The sequence below is a fragment of the Urocitellus parryii genome, chromosome 9 (genome assembly GCF_045843805.1).
Source record: "Urocitellus parryii isolate mUroPar1 chromosome 9, mUroPar1.hap1, whole genome shotgun sequence".
NCBI classification, from domain to species: domain Eukaryota; kingdom Metazoa; phylum Chordata; class Mammalia; order Rodentia; family Sciuridae; genus Urocitellus; species Urocitellus parryii.
Genome location: NC_135539.1, coordinates 115,535,567 through 115,553,499, shown reverse-complemented (window position 1 = coordinate 115,553,499; position 17,933 = coordinate 115,535,567). Strand labels below are relative to the sequence as shown.

Genomic DNA, 17,933 nt, shown 5'->3' with positions numbered 1-17,933 from the left:
CAAACCTTCATTTTTTATAAGTCAAAAACGGCAAGATGGGAAGATGACTGAATATGAAAAAAATGAATCCACACACTATTGACTAAATTTTAAAAATGGCAAATAAGCAACCATTTGGTTGGAGATTGGGGCCAACCTTAGGACAAAACTAATAGCCCAGATTCTGAATTTTTTTCATAACTTAATCCAGTAATTGTTTTGGAATACCTAACCTAGGGCAGGCTCAGTGCTCAGAATTGGTAATGTAATGACAAAGAGTGGTCTCCACCTTCCTGGAACTTGATCACAGTGGCAAGCACTGGTTAGAATATAAGGAATTTCATTCATTAGATCTTAAAGCCCCCCCCCATTTTTGTTTTTTGTTTTTTATAATCTACGATCTATTGTAGTGGCCAATATCTAACTTAGTGGGCTAAGGTAATTGTTGTATTACATATTATTTTAAAATTTGAATGAAAATTCTATGCATTTCTTCAATAGTACATTTTAAATTTTTTCTGAAATTAAAAAAAAAATCCCTTACCTGGTGGGAAGTGATGGCTATAAAGTGGCATGAGGGAATTAGAGGGATGATGGAACTATTCTCTATCTTGATTATGGTGATACAATACATGGGACTGTGTGCATTTGCTAAAACTCTCAGACCAATATACTAAAAAGGGCAAAGTTTCCTGCATGTAAATTATACCATAGGAAACATGACTTTAAACAGTGTCACTGAGTTTTGACTTAAAAACTCAAAAAGTTAAGTTAAAAAGTTTTAACACATAATCATTGCATATGTTTATCAGGTGCAGTATGACATTTCAATACATGTGTACAATGCGTAATGATCAGACCAGGGCAAATGGTGTATCTCTCACCTCAGACATTTATCATTTCTTTGTGTCAGAAATATTCAAAATTCCTTTATTAACTATTTTGAAGTGTTCAATTAATTGTTTTGAATCATGGTTATCCTACTACTCTGTGATTCTTCCCATGCAGCTGTACCACCCCTGTACACATCAGCCATCTCTTCCCACTCTCCTTCCTCCACCCACAGAGTCTTAATTAAAGGACTTTGATACATCTGCAAAGTATAGGTGATTGGAAAATGAAGTTAATAGACCTATAGGCCTCCTCTGAAGGTAAATCTGGTTTACCTTCTAGACCCTGCCCCCTTTAATCTTAGCTAAGATAAAGTACAGAAATCCTTGAGATTGTTAGCAAATTTTGTGTACATGTAAGTACTTTTATTCTGGGAAAGGGTTACAGTTTTTATCTGATTGTTAAAGGTATTAGTGTTTAGTACAGGTTAAGAACCACAGGTATGGGAGCTTTTCCTACTCCCCCGCATCCCCGTACTCCCCCAACACTCTCCCCCGCTTTTTTTTCCCCCTAATAGAGGCCATGCTAGTGATTATAGCAGCTAGAAAGTAATTTCTAGGAGCTGGTGAGAGTAGAGGAGTCTGTAAATCTATTAGTCTTAAGTTTTCCACATTGTGAAACATGAATATCTCTCTGTTATATGTATCTTTCGGCTTGCAAGAGTTCTTTTTATATTAATGATCACTTTTCAGGGTTAAAGGTTTTTTAACCTTAACTCTTAAAAAGTTCATTTACAAAATTATCCACCATAACTATATTTTAAGTAGAAAATAAAAATTACATTTTCACCTACAGTAATATTACTGCTAAAATATTTATAAGTTGTTTGAGATATAGTCTTATTATACTTATTCTTTTTTTAATTATTAAACATTACAAATACCAAGTTAGTTTGATCAGGTCCCAATGTTTTGCCAAATTGCTTCAGTTCTTTTTAAATAAACTATTGAGAATATATGGCGTAAGCCCCTGTAGACCCTGGTCTCATCTCTTAACACCCTCTCTACCAGGTAGTCACCATCTGAATATAAATATCCTGAATTTGATATTTATCATTCTTAAACTTATTGTTGTTATTATTTTATTTATGCACACACAAATATTTTTTATATTTTTACACTTTGCATACATTATTTTGAAACTTACTGTTTTTACCCAGCATTCATTTTAAATGCTTATTTTAGTCTATCTTTTCTTTTTTTTTTTTTTTCCTGTGTTAAGGTCTTCTTTTTTCTAACATTAATGATGTTACTGCATACTTCTTGTTCATATTTCTTTGTATAAATGTGCAAGAGTTTCCTAAAGGGTATATATTTTCAAATCAATTTCTGGTCTGAAGAAGTGAGTATATATTGCTACCTTCTTTGTATCACTAACACTGTATGAAAGTTGCTAGTTCTTTCTACTTGACATAGTTTTTTTTTTTAAATATTTTGCCAGTCTAAGGAAAATGTAGTCGTTTCTTCTTGTTTTAATTTGCATTTTCTTGATACTAGTGAAACAACATTCCTTCCTTCCTTCCTTCCTTCCTTCCTTCCTTCCTTCCTTCCTTCCTTCCTTCCTTCCCAGGGATTGAACCCAGAAGTCCTTAATCATTGAGCCACATCCCCCAGCCATTTTTATATCTTATTTTGAGACAGGGTCTAATTTGCTTAGGGCCTTGCTAAACTGCTGAGGCTGGCCTTGAATTTGCAATCCTTCTACCTCAGTCTTCGGACTCACTGGGATGACAGGTGTGCACCACTGTGCACAGCTAAAATAGCATTTTCTCGTCCATTAGTAGACTTTTCTGGCTTCCTATTTCGTGAATTCCTTGATTATGAGTTTTATTGATCTTTGTTGTTGTTGGGGTTGTTGGTATTTTAAATAAAAAATGGTTTAAGCTCTTTATATTTTCCAGGTACAGATATTTTCCAAGTTAGCACCTGTAGTACTTTTTAGTTTGTTTTTTAGTGTCTGTATAATACTTTATCATATGAATGATCTGTAATTTATTTAACCATTCTCCTATTGTTTGAGAGTTACATTATTTCTAAGTACACTTTGTTTGTTGGCTTTATTGCATTTTCTTGACTAAAATAAAATTAACCATAGTGTTGAATTTGTCCTGATCTATTTTATAGTCAATGGTAAATATTTGAGATAGTTGGCCATGTCCAGTTGGTATAGCCTGTGGGTATGCAATAAAGCAGCACTCACTGGCCTTGTGCAGGAATCTGTTATTGTTGGCATCAGCAACACCTGCTCTGACCAGTGAATTAATTGTAAAGTGACCTACATAAGTAAAAGATTGTTTTTGTGAAAGTGGCTTTGGCACTTGAGGCTGGCATGTTTCTAATGGAACCAATCAATATTCCAAAGGAAAAGAATCAAGATGATATAGAATTTATCTAAGATACATCACAGAAACACCAGACTCCCAAAAGGAGTTCTCTGAACCATAGTTTGGTGCTCTAGAACTTAGGGTCTAGAGCAAGGATCAGCAAAATGATCTGAAAAGGACTAGATAGTAAATATTTGAAGCTTTACAAGCCATCTGGCTTTAGTTCCACCAGGGTAGAATGGCAAGCAGTGAGTATACAGCTCATCCACTGATTTATGTATCATCTAGGACTGCTTTGGTACTAGAAAGTCTGCAAAACCTAATGATTTATTATCTGGGTCTTTACAGAAAAAAAAAATGTGCTGATCCCAATGCCTGCAAACTCAGTACTATTGGCATTTCAAGACGATTCTGCCTAACCCTACCTTTGGGGAAAGAGAGGTCAAAATTGTCTCATTTTGAGAACTCTTGATTCACAGAATTCAGGAAATGCTGAGATTGACTGCAGGAAGTTTCCTCCTCCTCCTCCTCCTGCTGGTCCTCTTCTTCACTTAAACCTCATCTCTGATGTCAGTGTTGAAATAGGTCAAAAAGACACACGAGCATTTGAATGCAATTATCCCAGACCACAAAATCAGTTAACATTTTGATATGTGACATATACTAGATCTAGAAATCTGTAGCTAGCTTATCAAATTTAGTAGTTCTTATAGCCTCCCTCTATGTAGATTTAACCCATTTATAGCAGATCTGAAATCTTTCCCTGCATTTCTCTCATGTGTTTCCTTTTAATCTGTCTCTTCACCACCCTTTAAATTTGCCAGCTGGCTAGGCCTGAGCCTCCTGTGAGGCAATGTTTATAGCTCACTTGGATGAATGCAGCAACTAGGATAGCCCAAGGGCAGATGAAATAGTATCCAGAACAAGAATGCTCCTTTGCTGTACCTCCTTTTACATGAGGAATAATTCTCCCTCCCCTGTATATCAGATGAGAAGTAGTATTGATTGGTTTGGTACACTGTATAAAATATGCATCTAATGGAATGGTATTTTGGGAACTATTAGCAGCATTGGTTCTGCCGAGCCCCAAGATTTTGCCTTCCTCCCCATTTCTCCTCCCCTTCCTTCTCCTCCTCCTTTCTAGTAGCAGCTTCTTAGGAAATTACAGGCTTTGCCTCTGGGTTGTTGGATAGCAGTGGCAGTGCAAGCCTTTTCTAGTTTCCAAGGGAGACCGGGTGATGAGACTGCAATCTTTCCCAGCAGCCACTTACCTTCCTTGCTCTTCGTCTCCACTCATCTCTTGACCTTCATTCTGCCATGCAGGCCTACACAAGGAGGTAACAGTCTGTTTTCTTTGAGCTCTCTGTGTCAAAAGGGGCAAGAGGGAAAGAGGGGTGGTATGGGATAAGGCCTGTGGAGACAGCAGAGTGCAAACCTTGCAATTAGCAAAAAAGTAACTCTGAGTGTGCTGCATCAGTGAGCCTGTTCCTATTTGTTGTATCTATAAATATCTTAAAGGTGGGAGCCCCAAAACAACCTCATAAAACTTAAAGTTACCACATAAAAAATGTAAGGTTACAGTAATATTGCCTCTGGGAAACAGAAGAAAATTGAAAACTTTGACAAGAAAATGAAATCAGTTGCTTTTAAACTTAGCTGGTGAATAAACTGTGTTCCTGACAAATTTTGTTAAGTTTATGTTGTATGCGTTGGATCTGATTTTCAGGTTTAAGAAAGGGGCTGACAATAAATGTCTTTTAATTGGATTTTTCAGGGCTTCAAGATTTTTTTTTTTTTACAGTGTGGTATTCAATTTAAGTTTAACTGAAATGAAATGAAAAATCAGTTTCTTTGTTGCACTAGCCACATTTTAAGTGCTCAGAAACCACAGATGACTAGTGGCTACCATATTGGGCTGTTCAGATATATAAATTTCCATTGTCACACAAAGTTCTGTTGAAAGTACAAAAGGAAATGGCATATGGAATATAGGAAATTTAGTATAGTAGGCCCTCTGTATCAATGGGTTCTGAATTGGTGGATTCAACCAACTGCAAATCAAAAAATAATCAGGGAAAAAAACTGCATGTCTTCTGAACATGCATAATTTTTTTCAGGTCAAAATTCTCTAAACAATACAATATAACTACTATTATCATAGCATTTACGTTGTATTAGGTATTGCAGATAATCTACACATGATTTAAAGTATATGGAAGGATGTTTGTAGATTATATGTAAGTGCTGCACCATTTTATAGATAGGACTTGAGCATTTGTGGATTTGGCATGGGGGAGAGTGTCCAACTGAACCAACCACCCCTCCTTACTCAGGGAAAATATTTATTTGGCCAGACCAATTAGTAAGCATTTTAACTGGAAGTTTTCAAGGACATTTGCCCAGAATCAGCATAAATATGGATTCACTGTGGCTTAAAGCTGAATGGGACCTTAAAAACTATAGACCAACCCCTTTATTTTATAAATGAAGAAACCAAAATCCCAAGAGATTAAGTCTTTTAAGGCAAACTAGTAATTGAAGTAGAATCCAGTTATCTGTTCTTTCTATTGTTCCATAGTATGAGCTTCCCATTCCCAATTAGAGACAGTAAGTAAAACTTGAACTAAAACCTGACTGGTTTTAGTTCAACTAAATCAACTGCATCCTTCAAAGGAGAAGTTAGTCACAGTCTTCTTTGATATGTATCATTTGTTTATGATGGACTTGTAGCATATAGATGGCAACCTCTGGAAATGTAAAAACCAGCTTTTCCAAAATACACCAGCCCCCCTGCAAAGACTGAAGCCTGACTTCCAGTCAGCTTAGTCTCAAAGTGGATTAAGGAAATTTGCCTCATCCCAGTGGTTCTCAGAGTGTAAATGAGCATCATCAGCAGAGAAATAATTAGGAATGCAAATTCTTAGATTCCCATCCTAAGCCCTACCAAAGTAGAACTTCTGGGGTTGTGGAATCTAGCTCTCCAAGTGATTCTGTGGCAAGTCAAAGTTTGAGAACTTTTACCTAATTGCTCTGAAGGATAACATCTTCTAGTGCTGTGAGTTAAAACTACATTTTTTCATTAATTGTATCTGGAATTAATTCAAAAGTTACCAGCTATACCAGGAAATAAAACTGATTCACCAAAAGATCAAAAGAAAAAATAGATAATAGGACCAGATCAGATAGTGATATTATCAGACATGGACTTTAAAATAATTATGATTAATATATTCAAAAAATATAAGATGGAGGATTTCACCAGAGGATTGCAATCTATTAAAAGAATCAAGTAGAAATTCTAAACTGAAAAATAACTGAAATTAGGAAATTCAGTTGGTTAGTTTGCATCAAACCTGCCAAAGAGAGGATTAGATGAGACAGTAGCAGATATCCAGAATGAAATTTACAGAAATAAAAAGATATACAGAAAAAGATAATAAATACATGAAATGTGGCCAGTCAGGCCTAACATAAGATTATAGTCTCAGAAGAAGAGAACGAACTTTTTTCATGGAACACCATTTTATGATGACTAATGATGGCACTATGGTTATGGAGACATTTTCTTGAAAATGAACCAAGTGAGCCTGTTAAGCATTTGTTGCTAATCATAAAATTTAAACTTTTAAGCAAAAATTAGAATTTTAGAAAACTTGTATATGTCACTGTAATACTGACATCTTCCTATTATGTAGATTATTCTAAGGTTAAAGGTGATATTAAGGAATGTCTTTTTTTAATTGTATAAATAAATGTGTCAGTATTAGGAAGATATGCATAACTAGGTACACCGATATTTTGCAAATGACTAATGGAGATATAATGTTACAAAATCATGTATGGATAAGAAGATCCAAAGTGCAAGGTAGACCAATGCATCTTTTTTTAAAATATTTTTTTTAATTGTAGATAGACACAATACCTTTATTTTGTATATTTAGCTTTTTTTACATGGTGCTGGTGATTGAACCCAGTGCCTCAGGAGTACTAGGGGAGTGCTCTACCACAGCTCCAGCCCAAACCAATGCATCTTAATGTAACAGAATATGAAGAGTCTCTTAATACATTTCAGATTCCACATTGGTATAGTATCAAACAATATCCACAGTTATCTGAAAAAATAATCACAATACTCCTCATTTTTGCAACTGTATATCTGTGAAAGGCTAGTTAGTCTTAATATATCTCAACTAAAATATATTGACTGCAAAAGCAGTTATGAGAGTCTGGCTGTCTTCTATGAAGTCAATAAAGGAAAATTATAAAAATGTAAAACAAAGGCTGAGGCAAGTGGATCACAAGTTCACGGCCAGCTTGGGCAACTTAGTGAGACTCTGTCTCAAAAGAAAATACAAAGGACTGTGGTTGTAACTCAGTGGTAGAATGCTTGTCTAGCACATATGAGCTGAATTTAGTCCCCAGCACCAAAAAAAAAAAAAAAAAAAAGAAAAAGAAACAAATAAACAACATGTAAATATATAGGAGAGAAAAGCACTCAATAAAGTTTAGTCCACCTAGTGATAAAAAAAAATTATTAGCCTGCTTCCTATAGAAATAGAAAGGAATTACTCTGATTCAGTAAGTAGTATCTAAAGAAATCTTACAACAAACATCACATTCATTGGCAAAATACTGAAGATATTCTCTCTGAAGGCTTATAGGAAAGGATTAAGGAAAGAAGAAATAGAATCTTTTTTTTACTGGTGGTACAATTTTGCTTGAACAATAACACATTCACAAATTATGTCTTTAATTCAGTGATTTTTACTGATGGCAAATAGCATTTCTGCCATTTGGACTTTGCCTTAATTCATCCTTAGCGCATAGAAATCCCTTCAGTGTGTAGAAGTACCTTGTCATTCCTCAAGTCATGCAGCAAAGATCCTACTTCTCTTTAGGTCCTATCTGACTCCGGTACGGGATGAGGAAGCAGAGTCTTTACGGAAAGCACGTTCCAGACAAGCTCGGCAAACACGAAGATCTACTCAAGTGAGTGTGATTTTTTTTTTTTTTTAAACATCCTTTCATCTATCTATTTTTCCATTGCAGGTACATTTTAAAACTACTAAAGTGAATGCTTTATCCCAGCCACTGTATTAAAAACTCTGTTAAATCTTACACTACAGAGAATCAATTGAATTTATAGTTCCATCTACCCACTCTCCATTGTACCTCTCACTCATACCTCTGTTCCTCCAGGCTCAGAGCAAGACTCATCATTCCACTAGTGCTTGGGGGTCTTAAGAACCCTGTGCCCTGTAGAAGGGAGGGTTGAGGGCTGTTGGACATAAACAAAGCATGGAGTAGATATATGTGTGTATGGAAATGTCACAGTGAAACCATAAATATGTATTAATAATTATATTAAAAAAGAATGGGGCTGGAGATGTGGCTCAGCGGTGGCGCGCTCGCCTGGCATGCGTGCGGCCCGGGTTCGATCCTAGCACCACATACCAACAAAGATGTTGTGTCCGCCGAGAACTAAAAAATAAATATTAAAAATTCTCTTTCTCTCTCTCTCTCTCTCCCCTCTCTCACTCTAAAAAAAAAAAAAAAAAAAAAAAAAAGAATCACATTAGGAATCCTTAGGGGAAAATAGTTAGCACTTCCTCAAAATGTTAAATATAGAGTTTATTCAACCCAGCAGTTTTACTCTTAACGTACATATGTAAAAGAAATAAAAATGTCCATATAAAAACTTATATGTAAGTGTTTATAACAGCATTATTCATAATAGGCAAAAGGTAGAAACAAACCAAATGTCCATTGGCTAATGAATGAACAAACAAAATGTTCTATGTTCATACAATGGAATATTATTTGGTATTAAAAAGTAATGCAATACTGTTGTTACATGCTACAACATAAATAAACTTTGAGAAAACATTATGCTAATTAAGCTCAAGAGGCCAGACTCAAAAAGTGCCATATGTTGTATAATTCCATTTATATGATGTATCCAAAATGGGCAAATCCAGAGAGACAGAAAGTGGATGAATGCTAGGGGCTAGAGGGAAGAGGAATGGAAAATGACTGTTAATAGGTGTCGGGTTTCTTTTTGGAATGTTGAAAAGTGTTCTGAAATTAGATAGTGGTGATAGTTGCACAACTCAATGAATAAACTAAAAACCATGGGATTATTTAAAGGGTGAATTTTACAATATGTGAATTATATTTCAGAAAAGACATTACAAAGAAGGGTGGGGAAATCCCTTAAGGGAGCCATTGAAACAGTTTAAGGATGAGTGATAGAGTCTACTTTATGTTTCACAAAAATCCCCATGCAGAGAATTAATGGAAGTGGTAGGCAGTGTTTGTTTGCCAAGCCTGGAAACTAGAAGATTTGCTAGGAAGCTGTTAATAGTAGTCCAAGCTGAAAATGACAAGGCCATGAACTCAGGTTGTGATGGCAGTGAGAATGGAGGAAGAAGCTATGAATCAGAGTTAGTTAAGGAGGAAAGAAAGATTAGCCCATGAAGCAGATGAAAGGGAGCATCCAGAGAAGTAAAAAGGAAAGTAGAAAATAGTGATGGCATGGAAATGAATGAAAAATCAGTTTGCACAAAAAAAGAGAAGTTGAACATTTTTAAATGCTGCAGAAGTCAAGTACTAAAGTTGATGACTGAAAAAGGGACATTATTCATAGCTGCAAAAAAAATCCTTCTGTCTTCTCTGACCCTCAGAAAGTGAGTCAGGTTTTCCTTTTTTATTTTTGCTTGATGATTATTTCTCTGTTTTGCCTATTAGAATGTATCCTCCTTGAGAACCAAGGTGGACTATATTTTTTTTTGGTTTTGTTTTACTGCGATAATTATACATAACATAAAATTTACCACTTTTTCCATTTTTAAGCGTACAGTTCATTGATATGAAGTGCATTCATGTTGTTTTATAGCTATTACCATTATCCATTTCTAGAACTTTGCTCGGCTTTTCAGACTGATACTCTATATCCATTAAACAGTATTTCCCTTCCCCCTGGCAGGCAGCATTCTTCTTTCTGTCCAATTTAGGAACCTTACATAAGTGGAATCATGCAACTATTTGTCTTTTTGTGTCTGGCTTATTTCATTTAGCACAGTGTCATCAAGGTTTATCTATATTGTAGCATATGTCAAAATTGTCTTCCTTCTTAAGGTTAAATAATATTCCATTGCATGTATATGCCATATTTTATGTATCCATGCATCGGATGATGGATACTTGGCTGTTGTGAATAATACTGCTGAGAATGGCTGTACAAAATTTTACTTTGAGACCCTACTGTCAGTTCTTTTATGTGTATATCCTTAGAAATGGAACTTACCAAATCACATGCTCATTCTACTTTTAATTTTAATTTGTGGGGGGGGGGCACACGCTAGGGATTAAACCCCAGGGTACTCTACTACTGAGCTACATTGCCAGCCCTTACTCTTTTGCATTTTAAGACAGAATCTCACTAAGTTGGTGAGACTGGCCTCAACTTTAGGATCCTGCTCAGCCCCCAGAGTCCCTGGAATTATAGACATGCACCACCCATGCCCAGTCTATTTTTCATTTTTTGAGGAATTGCCATGCTATTTTTCATTTTGCATTCTTATTTCAGGTTACAAGCTTCCAAAATTTACTTCAGAAAGTAAATTTTGAAGGTCTTTTGCTTAATTAACTACAGACCCTGAGTGATCTATGGCTTCTCTTTGTTTCAGTATTTCTACATAGCCTCCCCTCTACCCATGGTCTTTTTTAACCCCCCACCTTTCAAAATTAGTGTTAGGTGTGCTTGTTATGTATTACTGTGTTTCTTTCTTTCTTTGTGTGTGTGTGTGTGTGTGTGTGTGTGTGTTTCTTAATATTTATTTTCTTATATCATTTTTGTTTGATTAAAAGTTTCTTGACAGAAATAATTGGTGTTGTCTTCATAGTTCTAGGGCTTAAAGACAATTATTAAGAGAATGAGTGAATAAGTGAATGAATGGTTAAAAAAATAAAAGCAAGTTATGCATTTGGTGTCCATCAACTACCTTCCAGCTCTGGTACATCCCTTTTTCTCTGATTACTTGAGCATGTAACCCCTTCAGTTAGACTCATCACATTCTCTTCCTAACTCCTTTGTCCCGGCTGCAAGTGACTCATCATTTGCTTTTCTTCTGCCTTGCTGCTTTTGTGACCCAGGGGCAAACATTAATTGTCGGAAGAACCTCGCTGGATGATTCCTAGAGTTACTTGGAAATAATATTAAAGAAATAGCTTACTTTTTCTTTTGGGAGTTCTTTTTGTTGTTGTTCTAGCTTTACTCTGAATTTTCATCTTTTTGGATATGGCTTTTCTTTCTACGAGTAAAATTAAGTTTTTCCAGCATCTGCTGTTCAGAAAATCTCTTTTGTTAACAGTTTGATCTTGGGAGAATAGAGAGTATTCACATAAAAATGCCAAGAACTATTTGGTATGGAAGAAATATATCTATAACAGGCAGACATCAGTGTTGACCTATTTTCTGGGGATCAAATTGGGAAAGCTAAAGTATTACGTTTGAAATGTACCTAGATTCAGGCCTGGGTTCTTTGCACACAGAGATGCTTATTTTAAGCATATATTGCTTGAAATGGCCTCATTATGCATTTTGGGATCTTCGTCTGGGATTTGAAAACCGTTAGATCTTTTTGAGAGTTTCCCTGCTTACTCAAGAGTTATTCCATGTTAGGGTGAAACTGCCGTGATCTTGTGCTATTTTCCCAGGGTGTTACCCTAACAGACCTTCAAGAAGCAGAAAGGACTTTCAGCCGGTCCAGGGCAGAGAGACAGGCTAGTGAGAAACCTGCAGACACTGAAGGACTGGAGGGGAGCACTGAGAAGCAAGAGCCCTCAGCTGTCCCAGCAAAGGAAGCTGGGGAAGACCAGCAACCCTGGGACAGGAGTCTGGATGAAGAGGTGAGCTCATTTTGCTGGCAAGTACTGTGACAAAAGCAGGATAATTGGTTTCTGGGAATCTGTTCTTTACTGATCATTCAAATGCTCTTCTACCTTGCAGTGGACCACTCAGGAATAGAGCACTTGATGACTGTCTTTAGTTGGCAAACCTATGTGACTGAAAGAATTCAAAGGATGTCATTCCTTAAATGACCATTTTTTTCCTCCTGGGAGTTAACTAATGCTTTTAAATAAATACCCACCTATTCCAAAAAGAGAGGCCACAGTATAATAAAATGCAAGTAAGAATATAAACATTTATTAAGTATTTTTGCCAGGCACTACTTTAAGCATTTCATGTGTTTTTAATCCTCAAAACAATCCTCTGAGGTAGATATTGCTATTCCTATTTTATCTATGAGGAAATCGAGTCACAGAGATTGGGTAACTTAGCTAACATTTCATGCGGCTGAGGAGTGGATAAACAAGATTTGAACACAGGCAGTCTGACTCCACGGCTTGGTCTCTTAACCACTAATGTGTTCCTCAAACTGCTACAAATGTAAGGGCTTACAGAACACTCCTGGGTGTACATTTTTATTTATGTTGGGTGGACATTTTGATTTATGTTTCATTTCTCTGGTGGAGTTGGTAGTCACAGGTACAAGCGTATACTTAGGGATAAGCATACTCCTGGTTTACCTAAGATGGTTCTAGTTATAACTGTTGTCTCTGTGTAATTATTATTACCACTTCTTTCACTCTTAAAATTGTAATTGATAAATTTTATGGTCAGTTTAGTTGTAGGAGAAAGGAATCATCTCTTTCATGGTCTAACTCTGAACGGCTGGAGTCCATATAAACTGGTGTTCTGTTGTGTATTTTGTTTTATAAGCTATTATATTTATTAAATACTTATTACCATATATTATTCTAAGCACCTAACACTTACTGTCTTATTGAATGTCACCATCCTGTCTGAGGTGTTATCCCTGTATTACAGATAAGGAAGCTAACGCTCAGAGAGGTTAAATAACTTATTCAGGGCCAAACAGCTAATAAATACTATAGTTAGACTTTGAGCCAAATTGTATCTGACTCCAAAGCTTACTTTATTTTATTACTTTTGTCTTTATAATGGTTTTGTTGTTGTTCTCTATTTTCTTTTTTTGACCTAAGGATGGAACCCAGGGCCTTGTTGTACATGCTTGGCAAGAAATGTACCACTGAGCTATGTCCTCAGCCTCTTGTTTTCAGACAGTATGTTATTAAGTTGCTCAGTCTGCCCTTGACCTTGGGATCTTCCTGCTTCAGCCTCCTGAGTAGCTAGGATTACAGGTGTTTTTAATTATAATTTTATAACTAAATTATCAAACACCAGGCTTGTTTTATAATTTCTAAATTAAAAATTGTACAAAATCTGTATATTGTGAACTCAGTATGCTGTAAGAATTTGTGCATCTTTGATAAGCCAACTTAAGACTCATTGTCAAGTTCTGTCTTAACTCTTAGTAAAAAGTATTTCAAAGGGGAAAATGGGAATTTATGAAAAGCTTAGGGGACTGGACTCAGTGGTAGAGTACTTGCCTATCTAGCATGTCTGAGGCCTGACTTCTATCCCCAGAACCATTAAAAAAAAATAATAAGTTTCAATAAACATCATTATGGCAAATTAATGAGTATTCAGAAATTAGTAGAATGCTCAGATTTATTCTCTGTTTTCAGATGCTTCCTACATTCTGCTCCTTTGTCTTGAGCTTTTTTATTTTCCTTTTTAAACTTTGCCTTTCAACACTCTTTGAGAAAGCTCATCATGCTTCCTATTTCACTCCAAGATCAAAAGAATTTTCATTAACACAGCACTGTCTAGTACCCTTTAGTCATTTTAAGAACAGTTTGCTTATACTGCTAGCAACATGATGGTCTTTTCAAAGTAGCATCCAGAAGCTGTGGTTTTCTGATTAATTAACTAACTTCAGTTCAGCTCAGTGATTGTTGATTGAGCATCAGCTATTAAAATAAGACTCTTAATGAAAAAGCTCATCTTGAACAAACCTGCTATCTTTATCCTTTGGCTGGACTTGACCTCTCATGGCTCATTCTGTGAATTATTTCTAGCCTGTCTATCGTCGTCTGAGGTGTCCAGCTCAGCCAGACAAACCCACAAAACCAGTGTCTCCTTCTGTATCAAGACCTTCACTCTACACCAGTTCTCATCTGCTACAAACAAGTAGATGTTCCATCCCTGATTCTGAGAGTTCAGAGATCACTATGAATACTACAGCTGCAAAGGAAATGGACAAAAATGGTATGTAGAGTTTTAAAAGGTGGAAGCCACTCTCTCGTGCACATTGCTACAGATTCTTAAGAGTCATGCTTTACTTTATCTCTGGCTAGAAAGTGAAGAAGTGGATTTGGATGATCAGTCCTCTAACAGGCTCTCCATTCGAGAGAGGAGGCGGCCCAAGGAACGACGAAGAGGCACGGGCATCAACTTCTGGACAAAAGATGTAGGTAGATTAGTCCATACTGGGTCATAGCACATTATGCTTGGCTGCCAGTCTTTCTGTTGAGTTCAAAAGAAAGAGTCCCATGTGGTACTATGAATCTTGCAGATTGACAAGAACTATTACTGAAAAAAAGCAAAACAAAATTTAGCTAGTGTGGGGCTCATTTAGAATGTTCCTGCTGGATTCCCAGTACCAAGAATAGTACTAATCATATGGTGGCACTCAGTATTGATTGATGAAGAATTTTAAGAACTTGAAATTTACAATATAATTTAACCAATATAAACAGATCTAACAAGTAAATAAATTTGCCAGATTTTAGCTCTCTTCCTGAATATTCCTTGAAATTCATATAGTCAACAATATCAATACCACAAAAAAGCAGAGATTTTTAACTAAATGTTTTAGGAGAGCTATAAGAAATTTAAAGAACTTAAAATCTGTAAGTTAACGGAAGTTCATTTGATTCAATTTTATTCTTCTGGAGGAAAAAAGGATAAATAGAAAACAGATTAACACTGACTTTTAAATAAAGAGAGATGTACCAGTGCTTACCAGCAGAGACATGCGTCCCCCTCCATGTCAGGTTTACCTTTTTCACTCAACCTTGCTATTGGAATCTAAAAAACCAAGCAGCCAATAATTCGAAACAAAAGCCCCTGGTTACTAATGACTCATTTGAAAATTAGATAAAACTATTCAATGGGACAATAAATGAAACAACAATATGTATCTATTAGAAACTACCTTTTAGATAAGAATATTTCCTTGTTATAGAGCCGAATAGACTAATACTTTTTTTTAATTCCTATGGTGAGTAATTAAAAAAATTAATTCATTAATTTTCAGGGCATTGGGCATGCCAGGCAAACTTTCTACCAGTGAGCTACACCCCCAGCCCATAGATTGATAACTTTAGGCAGAGATGATACCTTTTTTTCCCAACTGTGGTTAATTTGACTTTTTTTTTTTAAACCATAGGTGATATTTCTAAGTTGCCTACTTGTGAAAGCTGTTGGAAGTAGCATCACAGAGTATCACCTGGCTGTCAAATCTCATTGCCCATGTTTGAAATGCCAAGATGTATAATTGATAGGAACTGACCTTGTTGCTTTAAAACATATCCATGATGATGATTCTCTTGTTTGTCTTCCTCCTTCCTTTTCAGGAGGATGAAACTGATGTCTCTGAAGAGGTCAAGGAAACACGGGTAAGTGACAAGCCAGTGAGGCATATCTCTTTAGGGCTCAATCTTGCTTTGATGCATACGATTTTAATAGAAGAGCAGGACCTATGCAAATTGGAGCTGAGGAGGAGTTTGGAGATAGACATTCCTCTGAGAGGCATGGCAGGTGTTAGATGGTGGTACTTCCTCCTGTGGTGTAACAATGCCCATGGTCTTAAACAGATTTCCAGCTTCTGTGTGCCAGCTGCTAATCTCCAACACCATTACAGGCTCCACCTTTTTCTCTTGAATGTTATTGGATTGTAAAGTACTTTGAAATCTTTGGAAGAAAAATAAAAAGTGGTATTTTTATGGATCTACATTGATAAAGAGGAACATAAGTGTGGAGTATGTAAAACATCAGATAGTCTAAAAGTCATTTATATTTGACTGTGAAATAAGGTTAAGCACCTCACCTCTTCTAAAGCCCTGACCTCATAAAGCCTAGCCTCCATCTGCAGGCCTGTACCCAGCATTCTTAAAAATAATCCAGGTTCTTGTGAGCCACTCCAGTGCCATAGAATACTGGGGGTTTTCTTCTTTTTACAGTTTCACAGGAAGGAAGGAATTTGGTTTTGACTAAATTAATTGAAATACATGTGATACATGTGCTTTCCTGTGAGAAATTACATAAAATGATGGCCTTTTTAATACTCCACAATTTATTGGACTTGTATTCTTAGAATACACTTATCAACCCTTAATAATTAACAATTAACTCATTTTTAACAGAAGAGAGATGAATGAGACATTGTCATCAACTCACCTACATTTTAGCCAAGATCCAAAATAATCAATAGTAGACTTTCAAAAAGAAGTATCTGTAATGACTTACAGTAACACCAGTGAGAATTGCCTACTCTGGTTTGAAGCTGAGGCTACTTCACAAAGATGAGCTGTGTTATGTGGAAATAGCACATAGCTATTCCCTTAAGGCAAGTGTGTGTGTGTGTGTGTGTGTGTGTTTGCATGCAAACAACAGCAACTCATAGATTCTTTAAAAATCTTGGATAGGATTTTGCATATAGAGAGAATGAATATAGATAAGTTCCTTTGGGGAATTATGCTTAAGCAGAAAATTTGAGTAATAGATTACAGAGCACTGAAATGCATCATAATCCCTAGAGGATTGTACAGGCCATTTAAATTAATGGATTACAACAAGGAAGGTTTGATGTCACAGAATGTCTTTTGTCAGTGAAAATCTTTGTCTCTACTTTTCAAAATTTCTCAGCCCTGGAAAGTCCTAACCTCGAGTACCAAGGAATGAAAACTATAATGATTTTAATGCAGTGGTTCTCATGGAATTTCATCTTAGGACCATTCACTTAAAATAATAGAAAAAACTTTTTGGTTTGTGACGAAAAGCAGAGACTATTGAGGTTTGCTGTGAAAGTCATTTGTCAGGCTGAAAAATATTCCACTCTTCCAATTGCTTAAGGCATCTACTAGTATTTACCATGTGTCAAGCAGACTTCAGTGTGACTCTTAAGAACAAACAGCCTATTACCTCTAGATTGGTAACTTTGTATGCAGGTAAGGTAAGGTTGGTACAAGCACATTCCAGGTACCATTCTCTAGTCCCACCCACAGTTCTGCAGAAGGAAAGACTGGTGATGAGTTGGTAAAGGGAGAGGCTTCCTTTTTTGAAAAGTCTTCAACTCTAGTTTATTTCAATTAAACTGTTTATCTGATTTTCTCTTCGGAGCGCTTGCTTCTAATGCTAGCAGGTTTGAAACCATTATCCATATGGGCTGCAGAACAACACACCTAATGATGACCCAGTGTAAATTGCTGCAATTCTAGTTCAAGACAGTCACCAGTATGTTATGAATCTTAGACCACTCTCTGCCCTACTTTCATGTTCATCCATCAGGCAGTATCATAGACTCAGCTCTGTAGCAATAAATGAGAGGACATTCTGTGGAAGTGGCCCTGTTAGCTAATAAGCATGAATTTTGCTGAAAAGCCAGGGCAGTTCTTTTATTTCTTGATTTTGATTTAGTAAAACTGTATCTGCTATTAAAGTCACACAAGCTCCCTACTCTCCTCTAACCTTCTCCTTGAGAGTGATGGTATCTATTTTTTTTTTAAATTCACTCTTCCCAAGACTCTG

At 36.1% G+C, this 17,933-nt stretch overlaps 1 protein-coding gene across 7 annotated transcripts in view; it reads left to right on the top strand.

Moving 5' to 3' along the window:
* The window catches only part of Ppp1r12b (protein phosphatase 1 regulatory subunit 12B), a 204,054-nt gene that overhangs the window by 104,960 nt on the left and 81,161 nt on the right, over positions 1 to 17,933 (top strand). For 6 of the 7 annotated variants that reach the window (XM_026397107.2, XM_026397109.2, XM_026397105.2 and 3 more), the window contains 5 exons: positions 8,092 to 8,182; positions 11,912 to 12,103; positions 14,201 to 14,390; positions 14,480 to 14,592; positions 15,761 to 15,802. In XM_026397107.2, the coding sequence (XP_026252892.2) occupies positions 8,092 to 8,182; positions 11,912 to 12,103; positions 14,201 to 14,390; positions 14,480 to 14,592; positions 15,761 to 15,802 (628 nt within the window). Of the gene's footprint in view, positions 1 to 8,091; positions 8,183 to 11,911; positions 12,104 to 14,200; positions 14,391 to 14,479; positions 14,593 to 15,760; positions 15,803 to 16,549; positions 16,602 to 17,933 lie in introns of those variants that run through there. The other variant, XM_026397110.2, reaches the window with a different exon arrangement.